Here is a 24,421-nt window from a genome sequence, read left to right as displayed (position 1 = left end):
GAGATGGAAACGCAAAGGAAGTTGGAGACTCGTAGTAAGAAGGCAAACACAATCTAGGTACCCACATAGAAAAAGTAGTCAAGCAGCAATGGATGCCTCCTCTTCTGCACAAATTTTTCTGGTACCTTTACTAAGAGGCAATATAGTAATAAACCAGAAACATTTCAGAATGCAAAAAAGCTGCTTATATCTCGCAAACGAGAAAGAAATCCACTCCTTATATCAAACTAACCTCACATTCTGGGCAAAACCAATCCCCCTCTGGTTCCGCTGTCAGTTTCAGACACTTAGCATGATAAACCCGAGGACAGAGTTCACAGCAGAGGACTTGGCCTTCCCGATGACAAACCCAGCAATAGAAATCATTCCGTCCATCCTGTGGTACAACATCAACAGGGTCTGTGGTGAGTGGCTGCTTCATATAGTAAAACGGACCATGTCTTAGTTCTGACTGAAATGTAGGCAAGAAAAACAGGTTTGGTTTCAAAACAAATTTGCATTTTTTCAAATAATAATATTCATAATATATAAGCAAACAGCAGTTTACAGCATTTGATTAACATTTATGCAAGCACGGTATCTTATTCATTGCACAAAATCATTCATGAGGAGGTTTACTTCCTATTCAGATGTCAAATGCCAGTTTGCACTCAAGACTGAAAATTTTTATGGCAAGCTAAGGCATTGAGTGCAAGACATGCAATCTAACACAAGTCAGTAAACACTTTTATCTTCAAGAAAGAAGTATTACTGTAGAAGCTATTAGGTCTTCTAAACTCAGAATTCCATGGGGCTGTGCAAGCTAAATACTGAGATATTTAGTGATGACTAAACCTGGGACAACTGGAGAAGTTAGTCCTGAAACAAGAAGTTGAACACCATGCAAATCTGTCCTAAGTTGCAGCAGTTCACAACTTTGTACAATGAAGCAAGCCAGTGCTGATTTTGATTAATAAGGCAAACTGTACAGTAGGATGACAAAGGAGCAAATGCACATCCTGAACAGCCACCTCTACTACAGGAGCAGGCACACTGGGAGAGATTTAATCCACCACTTCAATGCACATCAGAATTTAAGACTCACAATCTCCACTGGTTTGCCTGCATTAGAAAACAGTGTTAACTTTGTAACTGCATGAACTAGTCTTCCACTTGAGCCCCAGACAGCTCAAAGATGACACAGCTGGTACCAAAGCACAACAGCCTGGGATGGCTAAAATGGGTCCCCAGATACCTAGTTTGTTAGATCAGCTTTGAAGAGCTGCTAACATTTATTGGAAAACTACATTCTATTTATTAATGACAAGGGAACTTAAGTTTTCTGTTTGGTATTAATTGTAGGTGTGGTTTGCTGAGGAGGGAATGGAGAGAAACGATCTTGAGTTTTAGGCAGTTTATTTACTGTGATTTTTTTTGTTGTTGTTTGATGCAAAACCATTCACTCATGACAATACTTGTAACTGCCCAAATGCTTGTAGGTTGCAGAACCATTTTTTTTGGTTCTCAGATAATTTTGCATGCATCCTACACCATTTACACATCTGCAAGTTCTTATACCCTTGAGCTGTCACATGCCCATGTGACTCATAGAACAGTGCAAGCATATGCATGTTCCATACCTTTGCAGCATCCTGTACAAAATTAGTGACACAGGGCATAAATTAATGTCACCAGAAACCAACAGCATGCCAGCTTGGACCGTGATATTTCTAGATTTCTAAAGTTACAAAGGACAAGGTCTAATTATTTGCACAAATAGAGGACCTTCAAGGTCAAATTAGATGACACAGAAGTGACAATCCAGCTGAAGATGTTATTTCTCAAAAGATACACCAGAAGTCAAGTTATCTGCAATTATCTAACACTGTATAATATTTTAGGCAAAGAAAGGATGTTACCCACAAACATTCCCAAAGCATTCTACTACCTAAAATTTCACTCAAATTTCTCTCAGCTTTGGTGTTTTTCATTTTCTAGTCTACAGATGGTACAACTACTAAAAAAGGTATTTATTCCCACCATGGAAGTGGGCTAAGTGTTCTTTTCTGTATGTGTATATATATATATACACACACACACACACACACACACACACACAAAGATCATGTAACATGACAAGACTTTCAGAAGGAAGGTTCTATGAGATCCTGTGGAATAAGAGGGACAGCATAAGGCTTTAACTAAATTTCAAATGTATTACTACTACAATCATTCAAGCAGATACAAAGGCATATGGAAACCCAGAGGGAAGACAAGAAAGTTGCAATTTACAGTGCGGAAACATGTTTTGTCTGCAGCTATATGCACCACAGCTGTGAGACCAAAATCTCTATAGTGTATATGTGGAGATGCAGCTATGGGGCATTTCCTCAACTGCAGGTAAAGGAAATTGCCAGAAGAATTTAATACATACTCTGACTTTGAAGTGGGTATAAGCAGTATATCCACACTAACTTCCTAAGAATCAAAGATACTGCTTTCAGACAAATGTAAAAACCTAAAAAAAAGGTGAAACTATTCCACCAAAATCAGCTCGCAACATCCAAACCAAACAGCAGTCCATTTTTGATAAAGCATGACAGGAATTAATTTTCTGTTCAAGGTTGCTTATATTTTTTAGACATTTATCACCTTATTTTGTCTAAGACAAGTTTAAGAACAACAACAAAAAAAAACCCCACACGTTCTGAGACTCAAAAGACCCAAACAAAACTAAAGTACCGAAAATGAATGATTCAACTGCATCAAAGGACCTTTTCACTTGTTCTAATCAGAGTAAAAATTAAGAGTTTAATTTTTAAGTTATGTAAGAAAAGCTTTGTTTTCTCAACTGTTTCACAACTAGCCAATTCAAGCTCAAATGGGTGGTAGCGTGTTTTAAAGTTTTTAAGTTATTAAAGACCTGTAGAATGACACAGAAAACTGAAGAAAACAACAGTCTTTTAGTGCTGTTTTGGGGAGAAGATGATCACTATTTATACTCAGTTTAATATTGAAGCTAGTAGTAAAACAAGCTGACAACTTCAGTTACATTATAACTGACCAATTAAGTATCAGAAGTTCCTGATTTTTAACCTGTCTTAGCTACGCTCTGCAATTCCATAATTCTTTGCTTGTATTTACACTTCAAATACCTGTTGGCACCATTCTGAAGATCTATTACTGCATCCACAACATGTAATACGAAGCTTCATGCAACTACAGCTTTAGTAACAGTATCTTGAAATACTCAAATATTACAAAACACTTCATAATGTAGAATATTAAGTTAGTGCTTTCCAATGATGTTGTCTTATCTCAAAATGGATTTATCAGCCAATCAGAACCACAGCTATCAGCTACATTATACTTGAAACTTAACCTGAGAGCCAAACAAGTAACTGTATGCCTAGCTCACATCTGTTCAGCAGTAAAAGAATCTTTAACAACTCCTGCTACCGTATAGAGCAGTGTTTTTTACCTACTTCAGAAACAGTAATCTTCAGGCATGCCCATTTCACATTTGACATGCAAGACAATATTAAATTAAAAACAGCTTAGAAAAGCTAAACAAAACTAAATAGATTATATTTGCTTGCTAACTTGTAACAAATACAGTAAAATAAGCAAGTCTGATTGCTTTTCTTCATTAGATATACAACTTTATTCTATCCTCTAATATTTCAGGTCTGAGATACCTGGAAAACAGAAAAGCATTTACTGAGGGGAATGTATCAAGTTCAACAACTGCAATTGTGTTTTCACATATATTTTTAAATGCATTAATAAAAAGCAGAAATTATTACCCTAAGATTCAATTCCACTGTTTGTAAAATTCTCTCTACACTGCATAGCTGGAAGCTCAGACGTCAGTGGGGCAGTATCTCCCCAGTAGACATGCAGGAGGTAGAGGAATTAGACATGCAGGATGGAGAGGAATTTATACAGCCTGCAGTGAAGCTCCGTAAAAGCCAAACTGGCCACATTAAACTAGTGTAAGCATGCCTACACATGCTGTTACTAGACCTCCGCATTATCCTTAACTAAAATATGGTTTACACTGTAAGACTGTTCCCTGGCAAGGCCCGATTTATTCACAGTCTTTATTGCAGGATAGCTGCAGTGATTAGGAATTTAATTTTCTTTAACCAGTGCAACTGTACCCAGATAATATTTAATGTGGGTGCTGTTACACCAGGAAAAAGTGCTTTAAATGCTCAGAACTTAATCCTGTGCTTATATGATCCTGGCAAAAAAAAACATGGACACAAAAAAGCACTCTGAAAAATACACAGGCATGTCTATTAAATTAGATAAGAAATAATTTCAGCAAGGCTAAAGACTGCTTTCATGTAATCTCCTCCAAGATTATGCAGGTGCTTTACAGCATTTGCTATTCAATACACTTCATATAATTCTTTCACTTGCATCATACAATGAATCAGAAATTGTCAAAGTCTTCTGGAGTCAAGTTCTTCTAAGAATTACAACAAATGCTATAAATTCAGTAGTCAAAAGACACTGAAAAATAAGGTTTCAAGTATGGAGACTGAAAAGTACTGTCAGTGTGACCCTTTGATTTAACTAGTTTGGTAGGAGTGTACACTGCCCAGCAATTTAAAGGAACAGGAAGGAATCTGCACAGTACCAAGGAAGGAGCTAGGCTTTTGTTAGTAATTGGCAGTAGGACTGAAAGCAGATGAGGGACTTCCACTGACTTTGAGATATTTCTTAATCTAGGATACCATGCCACTGAACATTTCCTTTTAATGGTTTTAATCAATAACAGCTATTATTGTTGTTATTGTTATTATATTCCTTCAAAATCAGCTTGTTCAAATTTGCATTTATTGGTTATACATCTTATTAGCTTTATAAAATTAAAAAAAACAGGACACAGGTGGCCTCTCTCATACAGATGTAAAACAAAAATGAAAGAACATCCAAATCCAACCCACTGCATTCAAAAATCAATATCTACTTCTTAGAGTACAACAGTGGAGCTTCCTAAAGAGGAGAGAGCTCCTGATCAACTGTCTCTACATCCTTCATTGTTTCATGTTCTAGCATAACATAACCATGACTTCTCTTACCTGCTCTTTATTATTACTGTTCAATAGACCAGGTTTCTTTTTCTTTTTTATAGGACTTGTTGATGCATCTTGTGGTGAGTGGCCATTAGAGGAATGTGGAGGGCTGGGAAATTTCCTTTTTTGTGCTGTGCGTTCGGCAGAGCCAGGATCTATAACAGATACAAACAATATGGTTGAAGAGTGAATATCAACTAAAAATATTCAAACAAGGCTATGGTTCATCATTCACACTCCTTCACTGAACCGAATAAAAATTCTCAATTGTCTTTCACCCAGTCACTGAAAAAACTGGAAGTATAGACTTGCTGAGCAATGCCACTGATAGGCAAATTCTCAATATAGTAATTTAGATTAAATATTTTTTTCTTTTCCCACAGCATCCTGGCCATTCAGCTCATCTCAAATTTTGTTATCATTTAAAGTATAATAATAATTATTTCTGTGGTTTAGCAGAGTGCTATGCGAATTTATGTCATATACTTTAAAAGCTGAGAAACAACAGGTCCTGACATCTTTGCTCATGTAATTTAGGAACATAAGCAACAGAAGTTGAAACAAGGCAAGAAGAAAGTCAGTCCTAACCATTTATTTCTCCTGTCTAAACTTATTGAAATATGTCAATAGAAAAAATGAAATTGGCCTATAGTTTGAAAATAAATATGCTACCTCAAATACTTAGTCATCTGTAGTACCGGCTAAATTGGGTTGTAAAAAGAGAAAATTAAAACAAGACTCCCAGGCAATTAGTAACTTTTGACAGCAAGATAGAGCAACAACAGAAAGTGACATAACTTTTCAGTGACTCTCACAGTCAGAGCTCTCACATTCAACCAAGCAAATTACAAGAGCAGTTTAGTAAGTCACAGCTTCCATCTGTGCCTGAAGTTACCATCCCAAGTAACAAAGCTGGCAGATGGGAGCACGTGCCCGTGTCTCAGTTGCTCATGGATTGTCATCTTAGTGTAAAATCATCATACCAGCAACTTAAGTAGTCCTGGTGGCTCTGAACTGCATTTTATGAGACATGTGCAAAATTCTTTAAAAAAATTAAAAGGAAATTGAGACATAGCTTTAGCAAATTAGTATCTGTATTGATGATCTTCATGTCTGCTTCAGTCCTCCAATTATGCTGCTTTATTTTAATTCTTGAAAGATTTTTAATTCATCTTTTTTTACTTGATCACTATTTTGTGTTCATTAGAATATTCAGAAGGAATTATTTACAGCCTTAGAAGAGTTAATACACTTAAAAAAAAAAATGACTGACAAGTTTATCAGAAATATCCTATGTAAAAGTAAGAGCATTTGCAACTTCTTTTTCTCAGAACAAAATTTCAATGAGAAATGCTGCTTTTTGTACTAATGCCACCTTAAGTTGTTTTTTTTCCAAACAGTTTTTGGCAGCTATTTGACAGAAGCCAGAAGCAATCAAACCACTGGTTGCCATAATCCTATATCCTTTCGCTCCTGGATCTGTATTCTTGCCTTCCAGGCCTCACTGGGTGATGGCCTGAGCTGTCTCATGTTGCCAAGTCACAAAAACCTCTCCGAAACACTTCACCTGAAGTCTCCAACAAATTTCAAAGGTACCAGAACAACCACCAGTAACTGGATCAACTTAACAGCACATCTATTGTCAAGAGATTTAAATTAACTATAAATATCCTCCAAGAAATACCAAAAGTTCCCCAAATAGAAAAATTACTTAAAACCACAGCATTAGACCATTTCGCATAGGCAGTGGACAAACACCTTTCTCCCACAAATGCCCCCAATCTGACTTTTAACTATTTATTGAATGAGACAATTTTGTTGAGCTGCAACATTCCTCTCGGGGAATGACTTTAACAGATTTAAGGAGTCTCACACACAATGTGGCCATTTTCTCATTAGACAGTCTTACAACTGAGCGAGTAAAACAGAGTTTAGCTTAAAACTGTATTCAGAATAATTCCCTGTCAAAGTGAAAAGTTACACTGAATCACATTCAAAAATAAGGTAATTTGTCACAAGGCACAAATCTTAGACGGTCTATGGCACAATAAAGAACTGGATTAGATGTCTACATGATTTCTGTATTTTATGCAAATATGGGGGGGAACAGTCAATAAGGAGAAATAAAAATTGGTTGCAATAATGATTTGCACAAATGGAGATAAGATTAACAACCTATGCACTTTTCTCTAAATAGAAAAAAAGTATTTGGAACGAGAGTTGAGCATGAACTGACAATGAACAATTGACTTTCTGTTCTGAAAAAGGGCAGACGATACTGATGTAAAAACAGGAGTGATACATACAACGTAATCTTGACATTAACCTTGGAATGCTTGCATATATGCTAAAGTTTATTGAAAATAACATTATTTAGTGGAAAGAGTGAAACAATGTCAAGAAGCCACACAATTATTAACACAGCAAAACGTTTTGAAAAAATGTTAAAAAAAAAAACATGATGCCACTAAAACTTCCTCATGATGCAAGGTCAAGAAGTGATCTGAAAAGGTATTTCTAGGCTAAACTGCATTTCAAGAACATATGCTATTTACATGTATCGAAAAAAATATAAAGAAAGACGGAAAAGGTATAGTGGAAGAACTTCTGTGAAAGAAAAGTTGTATGGTCTACACTAGTTGGTGAAAATACCAATTTTACCTACTATAATTAGCATCACACTTTTTTCAGATGGGTCCAGACACATGAAAGATGTAATTGTTACCTAATCAACTGTGAAGATCACAATTTTTTTCAGTTCCTGAAGCTTTTAAATTGTTTTACCCCAAATATATAACTGCATAGAAAAAAAGCAGCGTTTTTGACTTCTTCCAACACAATTCTACGGAAAACGCGATGCTATATGGCGACTTCTGATTGACCAAAAGCTTGGTAACACGTGTCAAGATAATGATTAAGAACCAAGAAAACTATAAATAAGTATGAAAAACATATGAAAAGATGGATGAAAGAAGATACAACTGAAGAAAAGAGAAATGCAGGAACATTTGCCCATCCTGAGTTTTATTCACCTAGAACAGCTGCACCAGGCTAACACCACAGGCAATCCCAACAATCCTAGGAAAAGTGTCTGCCACTATAGAGTTCTACGGGCACAGCTATTTCAGCAGTGCTGCCTAGTAGAAATGTAGGGTTGGCTCTCACAGAAATTTGTCTGCTGACATAAGTTATAAAATTTTGGCAAAGTATATTTAAGCTGGTTTAACTAAACAAATAAAAACTTTTTATGTTTTGAGTTTTCTTTGACGCTAAGAAATGTGATTGTTTTTCCTTTCCATCCCTCCCCCTTTATACTTGTAGGCAGCATTTAGGATCAGTTATATTCTGACATGCCAAGGCTGAACTAAACCAATACAATGTGTCTGAGACCATTATTCTTACTTGACTTGTTTCAATTCAAGTGAATCTGCCTCCCCACTCCATTTAGGCCAAAATTTAGATTGATTTGACAATACAAAAATTGCCAGGTAAGGTATGTTACCTAAATGTATGAAAAATATGTCTGCCTCCTCCTCTCCCTAAGCAATTATGACAATAAAAATCCTAATACAGGTACAAATATGCTGACAGAAGATGGGGGGGGGGGGGGGTCGGTCAGTTTAGATAATTATGCACAGACAGTGGCAGAAGAACTCCTTTGGCTGGCATATGCTTCATTTATCCCAAGAGAGCTAAGCCAATACAGCTATCCTGGAAGAAAACCTGTAGCATCACTGTCAGCTAAACCGAACCCCACAACTTAACCGGAGTGATCAAACCTAAAATCAAAACAAGCTCTGAATTTTATTTTTTTCATTAAAGTAGAATGGAGCTTGTTCAGCATGGAAACTGTTTGCATTCAGGGTGACAGCAAAGAAAGCATCATACCGTATCTGTTCTCATCTTTCCATCACCACATGGCTTAGAACAGCATGTACAATACAAGTCTTTTTTTCTTTACTATAATTTGCAGTTCTCAAGAGACACTTTCCAAACATTCCTAAAGGCAGTCATAAGTAAACTACTCTTACTGTGAAGTGCTGACCATGCCTTAATCCTTTTTCTTCCCAGTGCAGAGAGATCTGCAGAATTGTCTCTCTCTGTATCAAACAACATCCTCGAAGTATTTGCAAGGATCTCTGAGTCTGAGTTTCTCTTCAGCAAATAAAGCCCTTGCCTTAACTCACTGAAGAGACTTAGGCTTTTATTTCCAGACTGTAAACATGCAGGCCCAGCTTAACCCAGGAGAGTAAGAGGGAAGTAGTGTTCTGCCCTTTGGCTTCCATTTCTTACTCCCAAGCACAAAAGTGCCACCAGTGGAGCACACCAATTTCTGTTCAGTTCTTCAGCATCAGATTGTGGGGATTACAAAGAAGCTGCCTGTGATATTGCATGTTGTGCCTGAGCTCTAAGCACGAAGAAAGAAAACCAGGTGTAAAGTTACTGATCATTGGCTTGCTCACATAATGTGATGCTTCTCCTTTTAAATGCTGTTTTTCCCTAAACTAACTGACTGAGGGTCAGGAAAAGAGTCAAACTTATTAGCTAACCCAGAACTGAATTACAATTCAGTCACAGCCAAATCCAAACTACACTTCAACAGAAAAGGCACTGATTCAATACTGACTAAACCAAATGATTACACAGACATATATGCTTGGGTAAGTGATTTCAAAAACTACTGGAACTAGTGTAATTTCCTTCTATCTTCCCAAGTAACCGTTACGTGTGATGGAGCCTTGCTTCCCTGGAGATGACTGCCTGCCTGCCAATGGGAAGTAGTGAATTAATTCCTTGGTTTGCTTTGCCTGTGTGCGCAGCTTTTGCTTTACCTAAACCTGTCTTTATCTCAACCCACGAGTTTTCTCACTTCTTCTCTTCTGATTTTCTCCCCCATCCGAGCGAGGCGGGAGTGAGTGAGTGGCTGCATGGTGCTTAGTTGCCGGCTGGGGTTAAACCATGACAGGTTCAAGCCCAACCATACACAGGATTTTCAAATAAACTAGTGGTGACTCATAGACAACATACAAAAACTGACCTGAAGTGCACTTTTTTTTTTTCCCCAGCGAGTTATTGAAATGCACAGAGATTTTTTTGAGGCAATGTAAGATGTAACTGGAAAAATTCAGGAATAGACAGGAAAACAGCAATGCACAGGCATTTTCTTTCAGATTTAGTTGTGCTAGTAGAATAGGCTAATGTCTTTAACTATCACTGTATGTTGCCAACTTACCAATCTGTGAGGAACCCAATAATATGAACAATCTTTTAATTCAGTTCAAGTAAAATAAGAATGGTAGCACCTGCTCAAACTGATTGAGTTACAGTTTCCAATTCTAATTAAGATAAAAATGTTCAAGTTGCATTTTACATGAATTTCTTTCAACAGCAGTGCCCCATTTAGCACACACTGCCTCTTCTTCCTTCTTGGCTCTTCCAGCTGTGTTAGCAGAGTTTGTGTAGCTGTGCTGTGAAAGAGGTCAAGAAATTTATCCCTGTTACAATAACCTGTCAGAATAAAAGTTAATTTTTAGCCTGGATCACTTCCTCAATGTAGTTTAGTTTTATATTTATTTAATATAAACAAATCCAAGAGGAAAGAACAAAGAAGACCAAATTTTAACTATGCAATAACTTGGTGACTAGGACAGTTACCTACGAGGTGGATTCAAGTTTCTGCTCCAAAAATGAACGCAAGAATTTTTGTAATCTCTTCTATGTCAAGCAAATAAAAAAGGTGTTTAATGAGCAAGAACGGTCTCAACTTGTAAAGTATCTCACCATGCCAGTTCATCACCTGTTAGCACATATCCCTGCAATCTCCCTGCTGCTTCTACAAAAGTCCTATCATATACTGCACAAGTTAACCTGAATCAAACTTTTCAGATAGGCATCATTTGTGCACCCAGCTTTTCTAACTGAAAAGGCTGAGATCACTTGGAATTACTCATCACTCAGAAGGTTAATAAGAAATTACATGTTCTGTGTACTAAATGAAGGGCATTACAGTAAAATAATAAATGAACATTTCATTGATAAACCAATTGTACTGACGAATTAATTTGCCAACCAACCTTACGCCCCTTTGTGATTTTGCTTTTAAGAAAGCAAATTATTTCAGAATCATGTTTCCAGCATGAGTGAAAATATAGACACCTGAAAATAGCTTTTTAAATTCTCATTAAAAGTTACCTGTTTTTACGTCACTAGGTTATTATTAATTGCTCTGTAATGTTGCCAAAAGCACTTGTGAGTGCTCTCACAAACCGTCCATTGGGGAACAACAAACTAACCTGAGCTTAACCTAAAATTTAAAAACTTTGTTCCAGTATGCCATCATGTCACTAAAGGATTAGTAACTACAGCTGCCAGGAAAGAGAATAAAGCATACTTAAATCCTAAAGCAACTTAAAGACACTTTTTTTTTTTTACTATTTTAGAAGTCAAATTTTATGTGATGGTAATGCCATTTTTAAGCAGATAAACTATGATAGTGACTTAATACAGCTTAGCTTAGAAAAAACTATAAAAAGAAACAAACAAAAGTATGTTGTTATTGCATATCCGGGATCTTATCTTGCTGCAGCATGTGGAACATAGACCACAACCATACCTTCTATGTTCTGTACATTGCCAAGTGCTGTACTGTAAGCATTCAATAGCAATGATCCCTGAGAAATAATTGAGAAGCCTTGTTTTGCTCAATGGAAGCAGGTGCCAACCTGCACATCAGAAAATGTCTAAAAGTAAAATGTCGGTTTCCTTGCTCTTCCCATGATACCTAAATGTCATTCTTTCGGAAAACAAGTAACATCAATATGCCTTATTGTAAGAACACAGAACAAACTGCTCAGTCCGTCTTACAACCCCTTATGCCTTCCTTCCTATATACCTTTTTTGGTTTTAATTTAAAAACTTGCTTACGTGAAATGCAATCAAGGTAATTAGAGACTAAACCAAAATGAAATGGTGTCTGCATATGTATTTCTCAGCATCTATTACACTTGCATTAGTTTCTCTACCAATAAGGCCTCACTGAGAGCTAAAATCCACAGCAAGTTACACAGATCTAAATTGAAGCTGCGCAGTACCCTTCCAGAGACACACCTTCTTCCCTTTTCCTTTCTCTAGCACTGTTATGTGTTCATCCACGAAGCAAGATGGTTTAGATAACTGATATTTCAGCTGAATCGGCATACCAACAAGTCCCAAAGTTGACAGTGCCAGTATATAAAGGAAGAGGATGGAAATGCAGCTGACATGAAGGAGCTTACGACCATGGCAGGTCTCACTCAGATCAGCGTGTATTGCCATAGTGTTGCATCCTCAGTGCAATGGATAGCAAGCCAATTAAGAAAAGCCCAAGTGAATCAGTCTTACTATATATCATGATTTTCAAATTCAACCTCACAAAAAAGGTACAAAAGCCATCCCCAAAAGTGTGGAAATGGCAGGATAAAAGCTTTTTACTGTCAGCGAAGAATTACCCTCTTTTTGAGCTGGTATGGAAGGGAAGAAGAGTTTTGCATTTCAAAATAAAGAACAGACAATTTAAAAAAAAAAGTATCTTTATCTTAACTATCTCAAGTTTACTATACTTTCATGAAGAGTATTAGTTATTCAAATTCTCTATATAATTTCCTTATTCTTCAAATACAGGGTCTATGAAAAATGAGCTGTTATAAAGTGGTAATATCTACTGCTTGTAAAACAAAACTTTTCTGTTCTGGAAATTTTCAGAAAGTGAGAAGAGGGAAACCCAGAAACACATTTGTTTAAGTAGCAAAACCAAAACAAAACGCTTTTCAACATGAGTTGTGATAAAGATGGTAAAAATAGCAGTCATTCTGGTTTTCCAGGAGGCAGAAACAGCAATGTACTTTTTCAGTGACAGCATTATTTTCAGTCTTCCAGGTACAGTATTAGATATTAGTAAACTGAGACTTAGTTACACAAATAAAAGTTTTCTGTAATGTAAGTAACTTTTTGATATCTCAATGCAAGTGGGTCAAATACGTAAAATTCTGAATAATGTTTCCAGTTAGAAACCTAGTCAATTGTTCTATGCAAGTTAGACACTCTGCAGAAGTCTTACTTAATCTGAGCCAGCCCAAGCCTACTTCTGTTAACATTAATTCCCAATCTCATGCTATCTTTTTTATTATGACACAAACAGTTCTGCCAACATTTGGCAAACCAGATCAAGGAATTAAATTAGATTAAATGTAACAGAACAAAAGAATAAAAGTTTCATGAAAGCAGTTTCATGAAGAATTCATTTGATGGTTGTCAGAAACAGCTAGGCTAGCTTAAAGACGACAGCGTGAGAGAAGCTAAAAGAATACAAAGGTGACTGAAGACTGCTTAAGCTGTCGTTACCCCACAGAAACGTGTAACTATGCCTTTAGAAGGAGTGAGAACAAAAACAGAAAACTGACTTCCACCTAGATGGTCACTTCTCTCTTCTTTCCTCCTCCTCAAAAGCTCTGAATGCATGTACTTCAAATGGTGTTGAGAGAAATCAGTGAAGAATTCTGAGAGGAAAAAGGAGCAACACTAACTCCATTCTTAGCATCACCACAGTGCTATTTGATATAACAGGCTTTAATTAATATTTTATATTGATTCCAGAACTGTGAAGTCTCCCAGTTACATTGATTATCAGAACGGTTGCTAACAGACTTACGGTTTTTCAAATCTGTTACCTATAATACTATAGCAAGCTTAATTATCTTCAAAAAACTTAAAAAATCATGGAGAAATCTGTTAGAACTTATACCCAACTCTGAGGCATTTTAATCTTATGCCAGAATTTTGAAATATGATGCAGTTGCAACCAACCACTAAAGCCCTGTTTACATTCCAGAGACTTCAACTGATGCAATTAACCCAATCCAGTTGCTTAATGTAATAAATAACAGAGGTTAGCCGCGGTTGTGTAAATCTTGATGAACTCCTAGTATGTTACAATTTTACACGAGCACAAAAACACATTGTTACTCGTTTCTTCATTGTAGGACTTTGGAAGATAAAGGAAAATAAACATTTCCCAACAACTTGCAAGAGATGTAAGCTGTTTATAAGCTAGAGCCTGGCTGTAGGGAAATTGCTGCCCCAAGGCGCTCCTGAAGACCCCCTGTTGATTACTAAGTAACAAGGGCTCTTGCACTAGAGATAAAATCCTCGGGCTGTACTACTATTCATTGGAGGATTCTCAAATTACGTTTCTCACTGGAGTGAGAATCTCATCTCTACGTTATTAAATACTTGGTATCACCGCACAGAAAGTTGATACACAACGTACTATTATGAAATTGTTACAAAATATATAATGTGTTCTGGAAAGTCCATTTTACTAGTCATTTTGCATTTATATTTGTAATATCCAAAACTCTTACCACTGAGAGAAGCCCCTAAGACCAAAGTCTTCAACACAAACCCGCAGTAACGCAGAAGTTGCAAGAGTCAGAATTCTCACTATTAAGCAGCAGTGTCTCAGTGTATGAGTTTATGACAAGCTAAGACTGTCTATGACTAGCCATCACTGATGGGGCAAGTCTGCTCCTAGCAATGGCATCTGTCCAACTCCCTAGTAATCCGGTTCAGGGAGATAAGCAGATAGAAAACTACTTCTATACCCAAGTCCTTAACTGATTCAGAAGAGGACTGGCTAAGAACTAGCACAGATGCAAAGGAAATATAGGGGATGTGTGACTGATGATGGGAAGAAGAGAGTTAAAGAGCTCCTTTTGACTAGTCGCTAGACAGGCAATGGTTACAGTACTAGCTGAAACATATGAAACCTACATGGAAGTCCATCTGCCTCCACAGCTAACTACTGTTGGCAGGGAAGTAAGATAAATTAGCAGAAAACTAACCTGAAAATTAAAAAAAAAAAAAAAATCTTCCAGGTTAATAGGATGAGAAAGCCTAGTAGAGAGTTCACTGGTATCCAAAGAGACCAAGTGCAAGTGAAGACAGAACTACACCAAACAATTAAGTTGGTTATGCTGCTCTGGAACCACAACCTGGAAATACTCAGAAAATTCTCCAGAAAGCCTTGCAAGTCCCATCTTGAAATATTTAATAAACAAGGTTAAAAAGTAGGCCATAGGGCTGGAACAGAAATATAACAAGATGTTTCTGTCAGACATGTTAATGTATCATATGCAACGAACAAAATATTATAATAGTCTAATCCATGGCCTTTTTCCTTTGCTAAACAGCAATCCTCTGCTGATTCCACTTTGTGTTTTGGGACTCCTTTTATTCTCTTTAAGCTGTCATTTCCCATTTCCAGTTCTCAGATGCCTTATGCCTTCTTGTTCTGATCAAGAGAGTAGTGTATTCTAAAACCTCGTCTTTAGTAAAGCTGCACATGCACAGCTTATAAGCAGATATAAATTATAACTGCTGCTCTTCTCCTTCTCCCTTCCCCACCTCACCAGATGTCTGTCCCCACAACTTTTGCAGACAGGCACTTGTGTGTAATAGTATGGTTAATCACTTCATGATGCAGGCAAAAATTAATACTACAAGAAATGATCAATTTTCAGCTAGATCAGCTGCTTAATATAGCTTACTATGCAACAGCATAAGCATCAGTGCCTGCCTAAGGAGAAGGGTATCTGCTCTACCATGTAGCCCCATGGACTGCAGGGAGACAGCCTGCCTCACCCATGGTCTTCCCCACGGGCTGGGGCTGCAGGGGAGTCTCTGCTCCGGCGCCTGGAGCACCTCCTCCCCCTCCTTCTGCACTGACCTTGGTGTCTGCAGAGCTGTTTCTCTCGCATATTCTCACTCCTCTCTTCTGACTGCTACTGGTGTTGTGCAGGTTTTTTTTCCCCTTCTTAACTCTGTTACCCCTGAGGCTCTGCCACCGTCGCTGATTGGCTCGGCCTTGGCCAGCGGTGGGTCTGTCTTGGAGCCGGCTGGCATTGGCTCTATCAGACATGGGGGAAGCTTCTAGGAACTTCTCACAGAAGCCACCCCTGCAGCCCCCACAACTACCAAAACCTTGCCAGGCAAACCCAATACACTAACAAAGCTCTATACCTCCTGCACCCAACTGGTATATTCCTTCCCTCTCTCAGACCAGTTCTGGCAGTCTACCAAGCCATTTCAGCACACTCAGCTAGTAAAAAAAACTATTCATGTTTTACAGTTCAGTTAGTTTCCTGCCAGCTTAGGTATGGAAGGAAGTGGATAAAACTGCTGCATCGAGCAGTCTGACCAGCCTAGGCTGCTTTGAAACCACCACCTTACTTAATCCAATTCAAAGGCTATGCTAACACTCTTGTTACAGATTAAACAATGCATGTTTCAGTTTAGCTTAAACCGAACTGGAATTGATTTATAGCAGTTAAAGTTAAACTGCTTATACCAAATCAAGAATGTTCATGAAGAGGCTAAATCGTTTTAAAGCAATTTAATTTATTTTCCTGCAACTTTCTTCAGACATGGCTTCACATGAGCTGTACAAACAAACTGTAGCAGAGCAAATTAGGTTACAAACTTGCAGTATACCAGCTTCGCCAGTGCAAGTGCGAAGTTGTACAATACCACTGATTGATCTCCTGCATAGGCTTCTCAAACCATCAAAAAACCCAAACAAACCGAGAACAGCTGTATGCTTCCCTTAAGGGTTTGTGTATATAGGGTCAATTTCCTCATCTAAAACACACAAAGCAAAATTCTGAACAAGATTAATGGTACAAGAGGAAACATTGTTACCACTATCCCACCAGTTCAGAACCCTGCTGCACTTTTTCTACCTTAGGCAGGGTATAACAACAGTTTTAAAATTCTGTTTTGTGAGTTTGCTGCTGCAGAAACACTGCACTGAACTAACAGAGAAATTTGTCTCAATCCAAATAACAGAAGTCCAGAAAGATTAATTTTAGCAGACCTATAATATGGCCAGCTCTTGTACTAAGCAGATGATATTATGATCCTTTTACTTTCTATGCAACACTACATATTCAACTGGTATAAAGTTCTGCCACTAATTCATAAATTAGGTTGGGAATACAACAAAGCAAGATGGCTTATAGGGAAGTCCCAAGATTTCCTTACAAACCACGTCTCTTCTTCACTGAAAAAAATATATATCTTTAAGGGGTTGGTGTGGATGGTTGTTATTCTTGAGCTTAGAATGGTGTTGGCATGGGTTCCACCAACATATATGTCAAACTTAACAAGCCAATTAAAGCAAATCAGTATCAGGTTGAATAAATATAAGTTCCCTTATTATTATTCAATTAATTCAACCTCTGTTAAGTTTTATCTTTACTATGGCTGTTCAGATCACTTTCACTTGTGTTTAAAACACTAAGAGTCCTGCATACAGACCAGTGACTTCCACACAATGACAGCTTGGGCCAATCTAAACTAGCACTGTGGTGATCCTGTCTTTGTCTTCCAAACCACTCTCCTTTCAGTCACTACCAGAGCTTGCCTATGAGCCCATTCAGGGAGTTGTATCTACAGTAAACTCACTCAATATAAAAACATGAGGTTTTCTGCCAGGTTAGCTCCCTCCCAATTGACCAATTGGAATTTATCAGAGCCCACTAAGCAAAGAGGAGCCACAAGATAACATGTCAGAGAAGGTTGAGAGATGAAAGACTGACCCCTTTTAATAACCATGAGGTACTAAATCAGCTCACTGTCCTGGGAAACCTCATCTTAATCATTAAAAAAAAAAAAATAACAACTTTAAAAAGTTTTCTATGGGCTTAATTCACTGAAACAGTACACCTTGAGGTCAGACCAGCACTAGAACTAATGTAATAAGGAAATTGCAACTTTTTGCACAGACCATACACCTGTCTCTGGGCTGCGTAAAGCAACAGCACTAAAATGCAGACATATACATAAATAGGTATCAGACTCATAAATGACTTAGACACTGATGATGTCAGAGTGACAAAAGTAATAGTTGAGCTCACTTGATGCACATGAAATTCTTTTTAGTACTAATATGTGGGACAAAGTCTTTCCAAGGAGAAATCAAGGTGAGATTTCATGGGCAGCTAAATGCATCTATATAATAGATAATAACCCCCTTGGTCTCTTATATCGAGTTTTCATACCCACCAAACTGTTTCACAACAGCAGAAAAATGTTTCCATTTTTAAGTTGGTTACAAAAGTTCAAGTGGCTGGGATCTGACAAGCACCACAAAGGAAGTAAGTGGTGGGAGTACAAAGCTGGGGGCTTACCCCATTCAGCAGCAATCATTAAAATAACAAAAACTAGTTTACATCCTGCTGGCTTAGAAAACTGAAATACAGAGATAAGTAATCATCAAAAGCAGTCCAGTGATGGAGACTGACATGCAAGACCAGAAGCAGAGAAGGGAGAAAAGGACGGGAGAAGGAGCAAAGGAGCAAGTGGATCTCTTCTGCGCTGTCAGATCATATGTACTACCTCATCTAACCATACCATGAGAACTGAAACAAGAAATTTACTGTCCGTTAGCACAAGTAAGACTTAAATGCAATTGTATAACCACATTATCTACGCCAGCTACCTCATTAAAAAACAAAGGAATGCAGATGATCGGTGCCATGCTTTCAAGACAATTACATCTGCACATTCAGACTTACTTAGACTTAAAAGTCTTGCAAGTATTCTGATTGAAGGTCATTTCTGTCCCTGCACTACAAATGACAGTGGAAATATTCACACTGATATAGATAGTTACATATTTGGCTTTCTTTATACTGAGACATAACAACATTTGCCTGCATGAACTGATTCATAGGGAAAACTCCAGAAACCAGAAGGACAAAAATTCTCAGTTAGCTGCAATTCCACCACCAAGATTAAATCATGTCAGGGTAATAGGATGGATACATAAATGTCCATGAAATACATACTGCTCAGGGGACCAATTTTGTGGAAAGAGAAATGTTACTGTGTTTATTCTTAGGAAAATTAGGATTCATTACTGTAGGAAATACTACATTATTATTACTACTACTACTATTTTCTCTTACATTGCCAATCTAAAAGTACTTTAAAGGAAGCGATGATAAGTGAGATAATACAAGAGCTGATGTTTTTTCATCATTTAACCCAAGTTATTTATTCATAAACCATAAATAACAAGGAGGGGGACGGGGGACACACTTTGACATATAACGAAAACCAAGCAAAAATTAAAACACTTTCTAACGTACAATAGTCATCAATAGTCATTCTAAAAAATACAAGTGTTGAGTCTTCACTCAAGAGCAGCTTCATGGTAGATTACAGTTTTACTATCTTGGTTTACAAATATTCATTATGTTGTAGCACACAGATGAAATATTCCTTCCTACTCACCTTTGGATCGAGTGGAGATATCCATCCCCTCCACCACCTCCTGCTCTGCCTTTATTTCCTCTTCAGCCAAGCTGCAGGATTCAAAAAGGTGAATTAGAAATGTTATAGATTGTATTATTCCTATGTCTAATTTCATGTATAGACATTCAACATAACACTGTCAAACACAATCATATTAACATTTCTGATGAAATGAAAGGTTTGCTGTTTGCCAGACTATACATTGGCCAAAACATGTAGAGAAACAATCCAGGTACACATGTATGCTGCATGTTACCAATTACAAAGGTAACATTTTCAAACTAATTACAGTCTTGTAACATGTACTGAAGATTATGCCACTGTATGTATAAACTGTATGACAGACAAACAGGAATTCTGTTCCTTGTGGCTCCTAATCTAAGGCCTCTATAAACTGGGTGGACAGATGCCTGCTAAGATTTAAAGACTCACCAGCATCAGTGAACAGACAGTTGAAGTAACAGATTTAGCAACACAAACCAGCTTGCAAAATTAGAAGGTAACATGCAATTTTAAAACCTATAAATAAATAATTTCAAGGATTTTGAAACTAGACTATATAACAGAAAACTGAGTATTTATAATTTACTGGCAATAAAATTCCACCAGTTATTAACTGTAATGAAGAGTAAACAGAACAGAGTTGTTACTATCATTCAACCACTCAGTCTTACATACAAAGTTTTAATCACACCAGGCAGAGTTAAAGAATGAAGTAGATTACAAATCACATCTGACTTGCTGATATTCCATTTTCTTACAGTGAAGCCATTCAGGAAAAGAACTCAGTTAATTTGGCTAGTTAAGTCAGTTTGGGGAAGGAAGGTGGAAGGGAGAAGAAAAAAGAACCAGAATGAATATTGAGTTACACACCAGTTTTGGAGATCTGACTATCATAGATGAAAGATACAATAAAACATATCAAGTTGAAGCAAGCCCCAATTCAAACTGACAGACAAATGAGCTTATGGTGCCTGGAGCAGGTATCAGAGTTGTCCATTGATATCACCAGAGCACAACAGCCAAGCGGGATGTAGATCTTTCCCTCTGTAGTGACAATTTACTGTCTAGTCTGTTACTGTAAGTTGTTGCCGATACCAATTTACACTGATATGGCAGACCGTGAACTACTGCTGCTATTGAGTGGACCGAGATTCCATTCGGCCATCCCAGCTCCAGGGACAGCTATTTCTACCATGGAGGCCAAGACGACCTCTAGCTAAAGCTAGAGACCTTTGCTTTAGCCACTGTGGTTAAATCTGCCCAAGACAGCTAATCAGAGCTGGGGAACAACGCTGAGGACTTGGTTACATTTATATCACTGAAACTCTTCAGCCTGACAAACAGTTTATATTAGCAGGAGTTTTGTTACTGGTATAAGTTAAAAACAGCTTCCTAAACAACGTAAAACTTACCAGCAGAAGAACTTTTCAGTCTGGTATTTGTCAAAACTACTTTTAATCAACTACCATGGGGTTGGGTTGCAATTCCTTTCACACTTCCGAACAGGACAGTTATGTCAGCAAAAGTTTTAAATACATATTAACCAAGCTCAATGTATGGAAGACCCAAAACTGAGAAGATCTGTGAGCTCCAGAAATCATTATTCTTTACTTGTCATTTGTCTATAGCAATAACTTACAAATTAAGCTCTTTAAAGTCGTAAAACACTGAAGAGAAGTTCTATTCTACCACCACCCAATCTTCCAGCTCGTGGACTATGCTGTTCATTTCAGTAGCAAGGAAAGGCACTCATGTGACCAGAATTATGGTAAATGTGTAGCACAGTTGACCACAGAACAATGCTTCTCAGATTTATTTTGCATGGGTAGATTAAATGCGTAACATAGTTGACTGTACTACAATGCTCACCGATTTAGTATGCATGGGCAGATCAATTATACTGCACATTTGTTACACCCTTTCCCGGAGGGCCTCCAGCAAAGAGGAGCTGGCAGTGTGTTGCAGACACCAAAACATTTCATGCACCACTTGCCTCTGCCCATTCTCTTTCCTAAGCAATGGAAAGGGATGGGCTCACGGGATGGGTTCATTGTTCTCTTCCCGTGTTGTACTGGTCTTTCCCTCCCCTCCCCCCTTATAAAATCCTATTTCAATATCCCCAAACTGTAACAAAAGACATATTTTTAAAACATCATGTATATATGATTAATAATACACACAAGTAAATATGTAATAACACACACTAATTCTGTCAAGAGTGAAGTAATTTGGCAGTACACATTACCTGGTTTTAAAATATAGATCCAGTTTCAGCCACAGACTAGGACATACAAGTCTTTATGAGACTCAGGTTGAAGTCATAAGATCATTTTACACAGGTTGCTACTGAAAGGAATAGTTTCCCCAATCCCTAACTTCATATTCCAGAAATCATGTTCATTTTAACTGAATCAGTTCTGTGATCTAGCTCACTGTGCAGCTGGATGTGCAGAAAAGAGGAAATGGGAGTGTACCACATGTGGGGAAGGGGGGAAAAAAGAGTAATATCCTTTAAGCAGCAGCTCAATTTAAGTTACATTAAAGCAATCATAACATTCCAGACTCATCCAAATCTATCAGGTACCATTTGGTTCAAATCACAACCTCAGGGGAACATGATACAACAAGAATGATACAGTAGTTGCTACAAGCCAGTATTAAAAGACAGAGTTAAGAAATGGCTGTGACAGATCAGTACAGTAACACAGTAGCTGGAACTGTTCCTCCACCCCTGACCAAAGTAGCAGGGGAAGGTACAGAGCTGACTGAAGATGCTCTGCACCTGTGGGCCCAAACCTAGCACTGCGGGGGTGTTACAGGTCAGGACTCCTACGTATTAGTTACAGCATATGAAGAGCCTTCAGCTCTAAATCTGTCTTTCCCCATCTAATGAGTTTAATTTAGGAAATTTAGTCCGTTTTTGAGTGTTCTTTCAATAGGTCTATAGGGACAAGAAAAACATTATTCATAAGCAGTTCCTGTGTTTGTCTTCACTTGACACATCTCTGATACATTACATAAAAAATGCCTGAACAGCTTTACCAAAGATTTGAAGTATAAACGAACAGTCAAAAATGCCTTCATCACTTGACACAAAGGTTGTTCTTTTTTCTTAGAAATGGAGGTGCATATCTCCTATACACACATATGCACACCGTGCATCACCCACAACAAAAACAAAATTCAGCAATTACCTACTATACTATGAACACTGAGCCTTAGAGGAACAGATTGCATCTCCATATTCTCTACTATAATTAATCTGGCTCAACCTTTTAAGGGCACAAACATTCACATATGTAAGAAAATCACTGAGACTGTTCTGAAAAAAAATCAAAATGTTGAGGGGAAACAGTTAAATAAGCATATTAGACTTAGCTATAAAAGACACTTAACATTCACAGCTCTTCAGAAATATCTCCCATTGTTTTATTTGCTGTAATGTATTATGACTTGCACAACGTGACATTGTTTGAATGGTGGCAGTGATGATTGCAGTGGTAATCTAGTGGTAATCTTTAAGACTTAAGTTTGTAAAAACATGCTAGCAATTCACAGCAACTTTACAGTAACTTTTCTAAAGCTTTGCACCTTCTGTCAATATAAGCAATAGTCTGAAAATGCTTTATAAACACAAACTTCCAAATACAGAAATTTAATTAGCAAAAGATTTCAAATTAAATAATTCAAGAAAAACAGGTCCTTAATGATAGGTACCTTACTATTACCCACAATAAAATAAAAAGAAAATTAAAACCAGCAGCAAAATAATTATAAAAAAGCATCTAGTTCTATGGAAAAAATAACTGTGTGATCAAGTAGATCATTCTAGAGAGTTTTATTTTGAGAATTTACTTTTGCAGGGCTTGGAGCTGTTGTTTCAGATAGCATGCATTACTATCATGCATGTGTACTATGAATGTGATGCTCTGAGGCTGCGGATCAGAAGTGATATTGGTATATACTCAATTAAGGACCTAGAGGAATACAATAAACACCTTATGTCACTCTGAAGGCTACTCTTATTTCCTTATTAAGATGAATGAACAGAGGAACATATTTTAAGAACGCAACTGAAATTTAAGCTTTACCAGTTTTGCTGTCAATTCTAGAACACCAATTAATCATTTAAAACTTCCCTGCTCATATTGACAAAACTTTTTTTAAAAAAGAATAAATTGTTTTCTAAAATGTTAAACTAATTGGTTTCATATGAATTATTTAAACATGTCTGAATGAGAGGACAAGGGGTGGAGATTACTCCTTTGGGGATAGTTAGGGACAGAAAGAAAAAAAATAAGGATTGCAAACATACAAGATTTATTGATACTTACATATAAATGCAAAAAGAACTTAGCTGACTAATTATTAAATATGTTCTCTATTAAACTGAAGAGAAGGTGGGATTTTTTTATATGAAATTCAGTTTTTCAATTTTCAGACCAGTAAATAAAATACTGACTTCTCTGTTTAAAATAATCATTCCTGTACTAGTAGTACTACTTACCTGAAAAAAACGTACATGTACAAAAATATTTAAAGCTGCTCTAACCTCTATTAACTACAAAGAGCAATTAAAAGTTGCAGATGAACTACTGCACCTTGACATTTAACCAAGAAAAACTGACAGATATGGAAAACCACTCGAAACAGCTAATGCCCACATACACAATTCTACATCTACATTAGGGAATAAACACATGAATTTAAAATCAAGAACTATATATTTATGGAATTCATTTTTCCTTTTTATTAATAGAAAACAAAACAAAAAGTCCTGATTTAAGACTATAAGCACTAAAATTGAATTTTATCCTTAAGAAAATTCCTGCATCTCTCATCACATTTGTGAGTAGCAATTCTAAATAATGATTTCAAAAAACTGCATTCAACAAAAATTTGAAAAAAATATTTGCATGCCATTGCTGAATAAATAGCAGCTTTGTATAAGCACTCACCTATAACAGTCTCTTACTCATCGGTAGCTATGCTATTTATGC

General features: G+C 37.1%; 1 protein-coding gene across 1 annotated transcript in view; it reads right to left on the bottom strand.

The window, feature by feature from the left end:
* The window catches only part of ZMYND8 (zinc finger MYND-type containing 8), a gene marked incomplete at both ends in the record, with an annotated part of 50,253 nt that extends 29,637 nt beyond the window's left edge, over positions 1-20,616 (bottom strand). The window contains 4 exons of the mRNA XM_082007165.1: positions 233-451; positions 5,073-5,221; positions 19,398-19,468; positions 20,525-20,616. Of these exons, the coding sequence (XP_081863291.1) occupies positions 233-451; positions 5,073-5,221; positions 19,398-19,468; positions 20,525-20,616 (531 nt within the window). The remainder of the gene's footprint in view (positions 1-232; positions 452-5,072; positions 5,222-19,397; positions 19,469-20,524) is intronic.
* Positions 20,617-24,421: the final 3,805 nt, after the last annotated feature.

This window comes from Phaethon aethereus (genome assembly GCF_964289735.1).
Source record: "Phaethon aethereus genome assembly, chromosome: 16".
Classification (NCBI taxonomy): Eukaryota; Metazoa; Chordata; class Aves; order Phaethontiformes; family Phaethontidae; genus Phaethon; species Phaethon aethereus.
This window is presented reverse-complemented; position numbering and strand designations above follow the sequence as displayed.